The sequence below is a fragment of the Conger conger genome, chromosome 2 (assembly GCF_963514075.1).
Source record: "Conger conger chromosome 2, fConCon1.1, whole genome shotgun sequence".
Taxonomy (NCBI): domain Eukaryota; kingdom Metazoa; phylum Chordata; class Actinopteri; order Anguilliformes; family Congridae; genus Conger; species Conger conger.
The window spans coordinates 5598965-5611658 of NC_083761.1; the positions used below are offsets into that span (position 1 = coordinate 5598965).

Consider the following 12694-nt stretch of genomic DNA (forward strand, 5'->3'; position numbering starts at 1 on the left):
CAGCAAAGCATAGTACAGTTCTTTCGACTGTATTTGACATTGAATTCTACACAAATAGTGAAACGTCTCAATGTCCACGTTTTGTGCATTGGTCCCCTAGTGGTGGGCGAGGGAACTGAACGGGGCAGGGCCGAGTAGAACAGCTGGCAGGCTCCGACTCCCTCACCGGAAGCCAATGAAGAGGGCCCGGGCTGCACGTACGCATTTGGCCGCGTTCCTGCGCGAGGCGTTCTTGCAAGGCCAGGCAGAAAACTCATCACTTCATCAAGTTTATTGCTCTATTTATTTATTTTTAAATGCAAGACTCTGCAGTCGTTTCAAGCCAGGCACCTGTCCAGACTTCTGGGCCCACCCTGCTGTTTTCTTGAAGCACACATATATTTGCTTTTCTTAAAATAGTGACTGAGTATCCAGGCATTTGTCATTACCAAGTACCAATAATAAAATAATTTGCTACTACATTACTGGCCTTGAGCATTTTTTCGAAGTAGAATCCAATTATCCAATATTATTAATATTATATATTATAATAATATTATAATATTATGAATTTATTAGGCTACCTTGTGCAAAGGTACCTACCAGAAACCTAGGCACTTAAACCAGCAAAAGTTTTAAAGTTTATAAAACCAAAGATACAAACAACGTGACGTTGCAACGGCTTTTTGCGTTTTGAAATATAAATGCAACGATGATTTTTTTTTGGCATACGCGTACACGATTTACCAATAAATCAATGCGAGCCTACATTTGAACTACATCTCCCGACATGCAGCTCGTGGACGTGTACGTAATTTGCAGAGCGCAAGTCTCGAGCACGACAAAAGACCCCTAGCTCCAGCGAATAGGTGTCCAGCCCGCTAACTCCCATAATATTGAATTTTGAACGCTTTAATTGTGAATCAGTATTATAATTTAGCTCAACGATTATCTAAGTTATCTATAAAGTGCCCCATATAGCGAACGTTAGTTGCAAATTAGAGCAAAGATGCCTCGAGTGTGTTTGTAAATTTCACAATCCTTCAGTACGTGTTCAGTAACTGTTATTTGTAGCTTGCTAACGTTAGCCCGTATTATATTCAAGGCATGAGTAAAAAAGAAGGTAAGTTAGCTTTCTCTTCTGGCTGTGATATTTGTCATTTATTCGCTGGACACTACCCTGACCGACTTTAGCACAGTCTACGCTGGTGTACTATCAACACATGACTAATGTTGGCTTGGTAGCTATTAGTGGTTGTTGTGGACCTTTCATTTGCTGAATTACGGAGGAATGTCAAAATAAAAGACACATTTCTTGGGGTAAAATGGGATGCCTAAGTTTTAATGAGATTTAATGTATTTGTTGTGTGCTCATAATCGAATGCAGCATGGAATCCAGAATGACACAATCCTCACGTACGTTTTCATTTTCTCGAGTTCACATTGTTCGTGGCAATCAAGTAAAGTTGACATTCTCTTCGTTTGCCCGTTTGCTTTGCATTATATTTGTCCGGCCGGTAAGACAGCCCAGTTCCCGTCAGTGAGAATGGGAATGCAGTAAACAATCTGACATTTCTTTTTAAAAGCCTACAAGGTGTACCACAGCCACACTTCAAAGTGACTGGTAATTGGACAGACGTTGCCTGGGGGCTGTTCCACAAAGCGAGATTGCTGATTTAGCTGGACAACTGCAAGTAAAACCTGGAGCAGTTATTTTTGCTTCAGTCCCTGTTCCAGATTTGAGCAGGGTCCGGGTATTACTCAGTGCGTTGATACAACTAACTGTACAGGCCCCTGGTTTGACATGGCTTGGTGGGTGTATCACAAAACAGGATTACCTGAGTTAGCTGGATACGTTGACTGAGTAAAACCCGGAACAATTATTTTTACTTCAGTCCGTGTTCCAGTTTCATAAGGGTTCCTGATTTTACTTTGTGCATTTATCCACACACAGTGGGCGCAGGCTTTTGTTCCAACCAGGCAGTTACACACCTGAATTGTTGCTATGTCTGTGAAGGTGAAGGATGTGTCCGGGGTCGCAAGCAGGATAACGCCCAGACCGCCAGGATGGGAGACCCCTCCAGCGATGCCGGCTCATCAGCTGTCCTGTCCGCATTCAAAAGTAAAGACGCCGTTCTCAAAGGCCGGCTTACTGTATGACTCAGATTCACTAAATCTGTAACATCTGAGAGCACAAAGTAACTGGGCGGCCTGTAGTGTAGTGGTTAAGGTACATGACTGGGACAGGCAAGGTCGATGGTTCGATCCCCAGTGTAGCCACAATAATATCCGCACAGCCATTGGGCCTTTGAGCAAGGCCCTTAACCCTGCATTGCTCCAGGGGGGGGGATTGTCTCCTGCTTAGTCTAATCCACAGGTGTCAAACTCCAGTCCTGGAGGGCCATAGTGTCTGCTGGTTTTTGGGGTGTTCTGGGTTCATTCAAGTCACTGATTGGTTAAAGTATCTACACGCCTTGTTCTCAAGGCCTTAATTGGCCTTAATTGGCAACTGATTGAAAGGAAACCGCAAAAACCCGCAGACACTGCAGCCCCCTGGGGAATCAGTTTGACACCCCTGGCCTAATCAACTGTACGTTATCAAGATTGTCTGCCAAATGCCATTAATGTAATGTAATGTAACTACACTTTATGCAGTTCGTAGCCTAGTGGTTAAGGTACAGTGCATCCGGAAAGTATTCACAGCGCTTCACTTTTCCCACATTTAGTTATGTTACAGCCTTATTCCAAAATGGAATAAATTTATTTTTTTCCTCAAGATTCTACACACAACTCCCCATAATGACAACATGAAAGAAGTTTTTTTTGAAATTTTTGCAAATTTATTAAAAATTAAATACTAAGAAATCACATGTACATAAGTATTCACAGCCTTTACCATGAAGCTCAAAATTGAGCTCAGGTGCATCCTATTTCCACTGATCAACCTTGAGATGTTTCTACAGCTTAATTAGAGTCCACCTGTGGAAAATTCAGTTGATTGGAAATGATTTGGAAAGGCACACACCTGTCTATATAAGGTCCCACAGTTGACAGTGCATGTCGGAGCACAAACCAAGCATGAAGTCAAAGGAATTGTCTGTTGACCTCCGAGATAGGATTGTCTCGAGGCACAAATCTGGGGAAGGGTACAGAAAAATTTCTGCTGCTTTGAAGGTCCCAATGAGCACAGTGGCCTCCATGGAAGAAGTTCGGAACCACCAGGACTCTTCCTAGAGCTGGCCACCCGTCTAAACTGAGCAATCGGGGGAGAAGGGCCTTAGTCAGGGAGGTGACCAAGAACCCGATGGTCACTCTGTCAGAGCTCCAGTGTTCCTCTGTGGAGAGAGGAGAACCTTCCAGAAGGACAACCATCTCTGCAGCAATCCACCAATCAGGCCTGTATGGTAGAGTGGTCAGACGGAAGCCACTCCTTAGTAAAAGGCACATGGCAGCCCGTCTGGAGTTTCCCAAAAGGCACCTGAAGGATTCTCAGACCATGAGAAACAAAATTCTCTGGTCTGATGAGACAAAGATTGAACTCTTTGGCGTGAATGCCAGGCGTCATGTTTGGAGGAAACCAGGCACCGCTCATCACCTGGCCAATACCATCCCTACAGTGAAGCATGGTGGTGGCAGCATGCAGGAACTGGGAGACTAGTCAGGATTGAGGGAAAGATGAATGCAGCAATGTACAGAGACATCCTGGATGAAAACCTGCTCCAGAGCGCTCTTGACCTCAGACTGGGGCGACGGTTCATCTTTCAGCAGGACGACGACCCTAAGCACACAGCCAGGATATCAAAGGAGTGGCTTCAGGACATCTCTGTGAATGTCCTTGAGTGGCCCAGCTAGAGCCCAGACTTGAATCCGATTGAACATCTCTGGAGAGATCTGAAAATGGCTGTGCACCGACGCTCCCCATCCAACCTGATGGAGCTTGAGAGGTGCTGCAAAGAGGAATGGGCGAAACTGCCCAAACATAGGTGTGCCAAGCTTGTGGCATAATATTCAAAAAGACTTGAGGCTGTAATTGCTGCCAAAGGTGCATCAACAAAGTATTGAACAAAGGCTGTGAATACTTATGTACATGTGATTTCTTATTTTTTTTATTTTTAATAAATTTGCAAAAATTTCTAAAACTTCTTTCATATTGTCATTATGGGGTGTTGTGTGTAGCATTTTGAGGGAAAAAAAATGAATTTATTCCATTTTGGAATAAGGCTGTAACATAACAAAATGTGGGAAAAGTGAAGCGCTGTGAATACTTTCCGGTTGCACTGTCCATGACTGGCACCCGGAAGATTTGTGGTCCAAGCCCCAGTGAAGCCATGATAAGATCTATGCGGCTGTTAAATGAGGCCCTTGACCTCACGATGCTCCTGGGAGGGATTGTCCCCTGCTTAGTCTAATCAGACGTGAGTCGCTTTGGATAAAAGCGTCAGCTAAATAACTAATGTAATTATGTGTACACCCGAATTCCAGATCCCCTTTGATTTATATTTAAGCGATTATGGTGTTAACATTACATTCAACGCAGGCTCTAAATATGGGGTATTTATCATTGTTATAAAGCATTAGCTGTGATGTAGCTAACTATAGCTAATGATATTTTTTTGTTTGCAGCATTTCAACTGGAGCTGGACAGCAAACACGACAAGTACGAGCGGCTGGTGAAACTGAGCCGTGACATCACCATCGAGAGCAAGAGGACCATCTTCCTCCTGCACCGGGTCACCAGGTCTGTCTCAGAGAGCGCATGTTGAATGAGCAGGCGTTACGAATGGCAATGTGCTGTTACACTGCAGTCCGTGAGTGTTTGGACGGTGGAACTGTTGTGTCTTTTTCACCCTGTTGGATAACCGAATCCCTATTATAATTTAGCTCTGCGATTATCCCAAGTTCGTGTCGCGAACGTTAGTCAAAGATGCCTTGAGTGCGTTTGTAGATTTCAAGGAAATCTCATAAAAAAACTGATATAGCGTTAACATTAAATGGATCTCAGGCAGCCACCAAGAATGCTGATCGCACACATCCATATAATCTCAGTAAAGTTTTTTGGGGGGCTTTTTAGCAGTGTAGCTGAAACACTTCAGGAACTTATAGGGCCTTCCGTGTGACTTGGCATCATTTCACACACGCTGTAAACATGTGTAAATGTTTAACCCGAGCGCTCCTTACCGCGAGACCGTGAGACCACAAGGGTGTGGAGGTGAACACTGGTTTCCGCTCCTCTTTCACGTCTCTCCTCTCTCTCCTCCCTGTCCCTCTCTCCTCCCTCTCCTCTCTCTCCTCCCTCTCCCTCCCTGTCCCTCTCTCTCCTCCCTCTCCCTCCCTCTCCCTCCCTCTCCCTCTCTCTCCTCCCTCTCCCTCTCCCTCTCCCTCTCCCTCTCCCTCTCCCTCCCTGTCCCTCTCCCTCCCTGTCCCTCTCTCCTCCCTCTCCCTCTCCCTCCCTGTCCCTCTCTCTCCTCCCTCTCCCTCTCCCTCCCTCTCCTCTCTCCTCCCTCTCCTCCCTCTCCTCCCTATGCTCCCTCTCTCTCCTCTCTCCTCTCTCCTCCCTCTCCTCCCTCTCCCTCCTCTCTCTCCTCCCTCTCCTCTCTCTCCTCTCTCTCCTCTCTCTCCTCTCCTCTCTCTCCCTCCCTCTCCTCTCTCTCCTCCCTCTCCTCCCTCTCCCTCCTCCCTGTCCCTCTCTCTCCTCTCTCTCCTCCCTGTCCGCCTGTCCGTGGTCCTCCAGCGTCCCCAACGTGGAGGAGGTGCTGGTGGAGTCCGAGGCCAAGCTGGAAGCCGTGAGGCTGAAGATCAGGCTGATCGCGGAGGAGCTCCGGGGAGAGGACCTGTTCCAGTTCCACAGAGCTTTCACCCCCGGTGAGTCCCCGCTAACCCCCGTGTTTCTGTTTCTGGTAACCCTTTGGGGGGGGGCGACATTAGTCACAGCACAGTTGGGGGGGGTTGCCGGTTCAATCCCCCGCCCTGAGTGTGACAAAGTATCCCTGAGCAAGTCATCTGACCTTCCTCCTGCCGAGCTGGTCGGTGCCGTGCATGGCAGCCAATCGCCGTCGGTGTGTGAGTGTGTATGAATGGGTGAATGAGAAGCATCAATTGTAACAGCGCTTTGGATAAAGGAGCTACATAAATGCCAACCATTTACTTTGCTTGAACTCCTTTCCATAAGACTGACGTAACACTGTCATACACATGACATAACAGCTGTCACAAGATGGCATAACAGATCGTGTCAGTTGGTGTCAAATGAAATAAAACTGTCATACTTTTATTGGTAAATGCTATGACCGATGTTACTGTCATAAAATGTACCGATAAAGCCATTTCATTAAATAAACTCTTGTTTATTTAGAGTAAATTGTGTGGGTACATGGACTTACATGGTAGCCAAATATGTTAAATATCAAAAAATGGTATTCAGTACTTCAAGAAAGAGGGACGCATTCCCTACACCCCACCCTCCACCCATGGGGACTGCTCAGCATACATACCTACATATACGTCCTATAAATCAGTGATCATCAGTCCTCCTGCATCCCTGCTCCAGTCCTGGAGAGCGCCAGGCTTTTAGGGTCTCCTTTCACTCAGCGGTCAGTTTAAGCCCTTGGAGTCAAATTGTCTGGGCTCTTTAGCCCAGGCATGTCGAAAACAAATTCCCAGGGGGCCGCAGCGTCCGCAGGTTTCTGTGGTTTCTTTTCGATCATCTGCCAATTAAGGCCCCAAGAACAAGGTGGGTGGTTACTTTAGCCAATCAATAACTTTAATGTGCAACTGGCCCTCCAGGGCTGGAGTTAAACCAGCAGACACTGCGGCCCTCCAGGGCTGGAGTTAAACCCGCAGACACTGCGGCCCTCCAGGACTGGAGTTAAACCTGCAGACACTGCGGCCCTCCAGGGCTGGAGTTAAACCAGCAGACACTGCGGCCCTCCAGGACTGGAGTTAAACCTGCAGACACTGCGGCCCTCCAGGACCTGTGCTTTAGACAATCAGAATATATTTTTTAAGTACTGGAACATACCTGAAACCACCAGTCTTGACACCCTGGATCTAAAAACATGCTTTTCTGTAAGGGAAGTTATGCATTGACACGTTGGTGGGTGTCTGCTATTGACTCGCAATGTGAAAGGAAGAAGAAATAAAGTGTTAATTTGCAGTCTTCCCCTTTCTGACTTTGATAGTTTTATCTGGGCGTTTCGCCGGAAAACTTGGCATCCTTCTCGAAAGAGGAAGCAGAATATCTGACATTAGACGACTATTAGCTAAATTTATGATAAACGTCTTTTGTTGTTTGGCTTTATCTCCAAAGAGCACGCACTCACTAATGTGAAAGTTTGAAGACGTTCTCAAAAAAAAAAAAAAAAAAAAAATACATGTTTTTTAAACTCCGCCTTAGGTTACCATAGCAGCCTGGGGAAAGAAAGTGAAGCTTCAATTTTGTCAGAGAATTGTGATGCCATATGATGTAAAATCAGTTTTTCATCGATCCTCTCTATTACACATGGAAGCCTTCCCTTCGTTTGTATGCATGTCTCTATTTCTTGATACTCGCCACAACAGGTATTTTTCAGAGAATTAACTGAAGGGTTGACAAGGATTTTACCTCAACCATGTCTGATGCTAAATCGTTCAACACGGGATTAACTCTTAAAGCAGGAGAACTGTTAACCGCATCCTATTTTTTTGAAAGATGAAAGTCGGCTGTTTTTAACCATTTTGGCAGCTACTTATCTGTCTGTTATACATTTGGCGGTTGTGTAATCTATAACCGCCGGATATATCCAGTCGGCTCGTTTGAAGACGTGCTCACTGAGGGTTCACGTGCGCGGACGTGTCTCCTTTGCTTTCCCATCATTTCTTTTTTGTTTTTTTTTTGTGCAGATTTATTAAATTGCACAACCTCTCGCCTCTCCAGTGGCTGGCTCCGGGGGTGGACGTTAAACAGCCCGTTCCCAGCCATGGTTTTTTTTGTTTTTTTTTGGATCAGGGGGCCATTAAAGATATGGCTGCTAGATTGGGACGTAATTGTCCCTGATACGGACAGCGGGCGGTGCTTTGATAGTCTGGGGGTGGTTGTGGCTGTGGCTGGCGTGCTCTTGCTGGGGGTGCTGTCTGTGGTCTGCAGGGTACGTGCCTCTGAGAGAGTGCACGCTTTTGGGCCTCGTTTTTTCGGGTCGGTGTAATGTGCGTTTTTGTTTTTGTTGCACTTTTTCTTCATCGACCTGATGTGAGAAAAATATTTGCGTAAACAACTTGGCTTTGCAGATTTGTGTTTGTGTGTTGGCGTATTAGCGCCTGGTAAGCCACAATAGGATCAGTACGGCTGTCGGGCCCTTGAGCAAGGCCCGTAACCCCACATTGCTCCAGGGAGGGATTGGCCCCTGCTTAGTCTCATCAGCTGTAAGTCGCTTTGGATAAAAGCCTCTGCTAAATAACAAATTATAATTATTACAATTATAATTACTACATTTGATCCCTATTAGACATATTATAAAGTTTTAGAGTTCAATGAATGACACACGCGCGCGTCCCGTGTGTGTGTGTGTGTGTGTGTGTGTGTGTGTGTGTGTGTGTGTGTGTTTAGCAGTTCATCCTCACAGAGCGTTGTGTGTGTGCGTGTGTGTGTGTGTTTAGCAGCTCATCCTCTCAGTGGTGTGTGTGTGTGTTTAGCACGTCATCCTCACAGAACGGTGTGTGTGTGTGTGTGGGTGTGTGTGTGTGTGTGTGTGTGTGTGTGTGCGTGTGTGTGTGTGTGTGTAGCATAGCGTAGCGGTTAGGGTGCATGACTGGGACCCGTTAGGTCGGTGGTTCGATGTAGCCACAATAAGATCTGCACAGCTGTTGAGCAAGGCCCTTAACCTTAAACCTGCATTTCTCCAGGGGAGGATTGTCTCCTGCTTAGTCTAATGAACTGTACGTCATTCTCGATGAGAGCGTCTGCCAAATGCCATTAGTGTAATGTAATGTGTGTGTGTGTGTGCGCTTCAGGGATCCAGGAGTATGTGGAGGCTGTCTCCTTCCAACACTTCATCCGGAACCGCTCCCTGATCACACTGGAGGAGGTCAACAGCAGACTGGTGTTCTGCAGAGAGGAGCCCCCCAACACCAAGGTCCGGTCTCCCAGTCTCTCCCAGTCTCTCTCTCCCACAGCCACAACCCCCCCTCTCCCTCTCTCTCTCTCTCCCCCTCTTTCTTCCCCCTCTCTCCCTCCCTCTCCCTATCCCTCTCCTTCTCCATCTCGCCGTCTCTCAGTGTGATGTGTGATCACTTCTTCTTTCAGAAAGGTTTTTGCAACACTGCTGCTCAAAGTTGATTTAGCTTCGGAGGAAATTAAATTACTTTTTATTTATTTGCCTCTTAACTCCAACAGTCCTGCTGACAACTTATTTTGGATTTTAGTTTGGCCAGTATAAACTGCTGGTGATGTCATCTGAGTGCTGGCTTTTTTGTTTTGTAGTATAGAACTCTAGCGTTAGTGAACAGTTTGAAAAGGTAGTGTGTGGCGAACAAAAATGTCTCCCAACCCGGATGATGCGGAGAGATCAAAAGTGGACCCTCATTTGGCTGTTATAATGCACTCTAATCAATGCAGTATTTCTTCTTACCATCCGGTGTGCAGTTGATTGACACATTAGCTAGTATTGTTATGCCTAAGCCGCATCCATTTGTATTAAAAAGTCGGTGACAAGCTAAATTTAATTTAATTTTAAAGTTGGTCAACGGTATATTTTTGGTGCAAACATAGTACCACACCACACATCAGCATGCCCACCACTGACATGCTAAAAGCTCAGTGCTAAAGGTACAATAGTTAAGATGTTTGTGTTAAAATATTGTTAGAAGACCATTGTAAATCCCTTCCTATCATTGAAAAAGGCTTGCTGACTCGCCCACTACCTGCGTTTATAGTCCTTAAATTCAGGTTTCAAAATAAGCACTTGACTCAATAATTTATGCTCATTGGTTGAAAATTGGCACAGCCAATGGCATTTCAACTACATCGCATTCAAAGGGAAGGGGGAGGGATGAACAGTGTTGTGGTCTGAGCGTGTTTGTTGCTGCAATTCCTCTCTTGACCGCTAGAAGTCCGAAATGGCCGACAGTACCTTTAAGCTGCGGACGAAACGAATAAGAAAAAAATATTTCTCCCAGAATTCGCGTCGCTTTGGGGAGAGGGGGACAGTCGTTACGAGCACGACTCTCGGTTCATCTCGCGTCTGCTGTTCGCTCGTGGGAGAGAACGTGCGCCGGTGCGTTTCTCCAAGCCCTCTCGCCCCGGGTTATCTGATTGGTCGGGATCCACCCCCTGTGTCGTTATCCGCTTTCGGAGGGAGAGATAGCGGCGAACGGAACTGAGAGGACGCCCGGGGTTTAACCGCGTTTGGCCCAGCCCTTTTCTTTTTTTAGAACGGTCACAGAGGCGCGTTTTATCTGATGGGGCTGCGTCCTCCTCAGCCTGATTTCTGTTATTAGAAAACCGTCACGTGTTGCCCTCGCGCACCGAGATGGAGGGATAACCGAACCGCCTTTTCTTTCTCTCTTGTTGACGGAAGATGTTTCACGGAAATGAGACGGTCCGTGGAGCGGGGGTGAATCTACTCGCGGTCCTCCAGGGCTGGGAACCGCTGGTTTTCCACCCTCCCTTTACCTGGGAGTCAGGTGTGTTCACCCTCCCTTTACCTGGGAGTCAGGTGTGATCACCCTCCCTTTACCTGGGAGTCAGGTGTGTTCACCCTCCCTTTACCTGGGAGTCAGGTGTGTTCACCCTCCCTTTACCTGGGAGTCAGGTGTGTTCACCCTCCCTTTACCTGGGAGTCAGGTGTATCCACCCTCCCTCTACCTGGGAGTCAGGTGTGATCACCCTCCCTTTACCTGGGAGTCAGGTGTGACCACCCTCCCTTTACCTGGGAGTCAGGTGTGTTCACCCTCCCTTTACCTGGGAGTCAGGTGTGTCCACCCTCCCTTTACCTGGGAGTCAGGTGTGTTCAACCTCCCTTTACCTGGGAGTCAGGTGTGACCACCCTCCCTTTACCTGGGAGTCAGGTGTGAACACAGTCTGGATGATCTCAACAATTAGCAGCACTAATTGGATCCAGCCTAGTCTAGTGGTTCAGGTGCATGACTGGGACCCGAGGTCGCTGATCCCCGGTGCAGCTGCAATAAGATCCGCACAGCTGTTGGGTGCTTGAGCAAAGGCCCTTAACCCTGCATTGCTCCAGGGGGGACTGTTTAGTCTAATCAACTGTAAGTCGCTTTGGATAAAAGCGGCAGCCAAATGACACGTAATGCAATGCAATGACCGCCTTTAGCTGGCCTTGTTTGTTGTAATTGTATTTCTGTTTTGTGACCTCGGTGTGTTAAGGAGGCCTGTGTATAGCGGCCTGTAGCATAGTGGTACGTGACTGGGACCCGATCGGTGGTTTGATCCCCGGTGTAGCCACCATAAGATCCGCACAGCTGTCGGGGCCCTTGAGCAAGGCCCTTAACTCCACTAAGTCTGATGGATAAAAGTGACATGTAATGTAATGTAATGTAATGTAATGAGCCTGCAGGTCGTATTGCGTATGTTAGCTGGCCTTGGCTATTGTAATGGTATTTGGGTTGTGTGTGTGTGTGACCCCAGTGTGGTAAGGAGCCCTCCCCCCCCCCCCTCTCTCTGTGTCCCAGGATGCCGCAGCGGGCCAGCAGGGGGCGCCGGGCGGGGCCCTGAGCTTCCAGGTGAGCCCCACGGACTACCTGCTGGGCGTGGCGGACCTGACGGGGGAGCTGATGCGCATGTGCATCAGCAGCGTGGGCAACGGGGACATGGACACGCCCTTCCAGCTGGGCCAGTTCCTGCGCGAGATCCACGACGGCTTCGCCTACATCGGCAACACGGGCCCCTACGAGGTGTCCAAGAAGCTGCACACGCTGCGGCAGAGCCTGGCCAAGGTGGAGGACGCCTGCTACGCGCTGCGCGTGCGCGGCTCCGAGATCCCCCGGCACATGCTCGCCGACGTCTTCTGCAGCCGCGCCGCCGTCCTGGACCCCGACGACGCCGTGGCCTGAGCCCTGACCCCTGACCCCTGACCCCGCTCAGAGCCACGCCCTGACCCCTGACCCCGCCGCGCCCTGACCCCGCCCTGACCCCACTCAGAGCCGCGCCCTGACCCCTGACCCCGCCCAGACCCCTGACCCCACCCAGAGCCACGCCCTGACCCCGCCCCACCCCACCCAGAGCCACGCCCTGACCCCGCCCACCCAGAGCCACGCCCTGACCCCGCCCACCCAGAGCCACGCCCTGACCCTTACACTTACCCTGCCCGGGCCCCACCCAGACCCCGCCCCCACCCAGACCCCTACCCCGCCCGGGCCCCACCCAGACCCCACCCAGACCCCTACCCCGACCACGCCTAGACCCCGCCCCGCCCGCCTAACGTCCTGTCCTGGTGGGAGGAGGGAGGAGGGTCCCATCACCGTCAAATCTGGTTTTCCTGCTTCTGATTTATCAGAAAATACTGACCTGTTTAAGTATGCTTACTTGGAATACAACTTGTACTACTCTTACTATTTTGATGAAAATGAACCTGAGATTTTGTACGAGTAGTATAGTAGAGTAGAGTAGTTTTCCTGTATGCGGTTTCCAACACAGCCGTTGTTACTTTTTTTCCTCAAACCGAACATCCTCACTTGCTATCAGCTGTCAAAGAGTGCTAAAAACATTTTGTGGACGTATGTG

General features: G+C 48.5%; 1 protein-coding gene across 1 annotated transcript; it reads left to right on the forward strand.

Moving 5' to 3' along the window:
• Window positions 1-779: 779 nt before the first annotated feature.
• Window positions 780-12106, forward strand: tsnax (translin-associated factor X). Its single transcript, XM_061227046.1, has 7 exons — window positions 780-1102; window positions 1997-2101; window positions 4603-4717; window positions 5711-5841; window positions 8965-9086; window positions 11644-12041; window positions 12085-12106. The coding sequence occupies exons 1-6, from the start codon at window positions 1087-1089 to the stop codon at window positions 12022-12024; spliced, it is 870 nt and encodes a 289-aa protein (XP_061083030.1). The 5' UTR covers window positions 780-1086; the 3' UTR covers window positions 12025-12041; window positions 12085-12106.
• The last annotated feature ends 588 nt before the right edge of the window (window positions 12107-12694 follow it).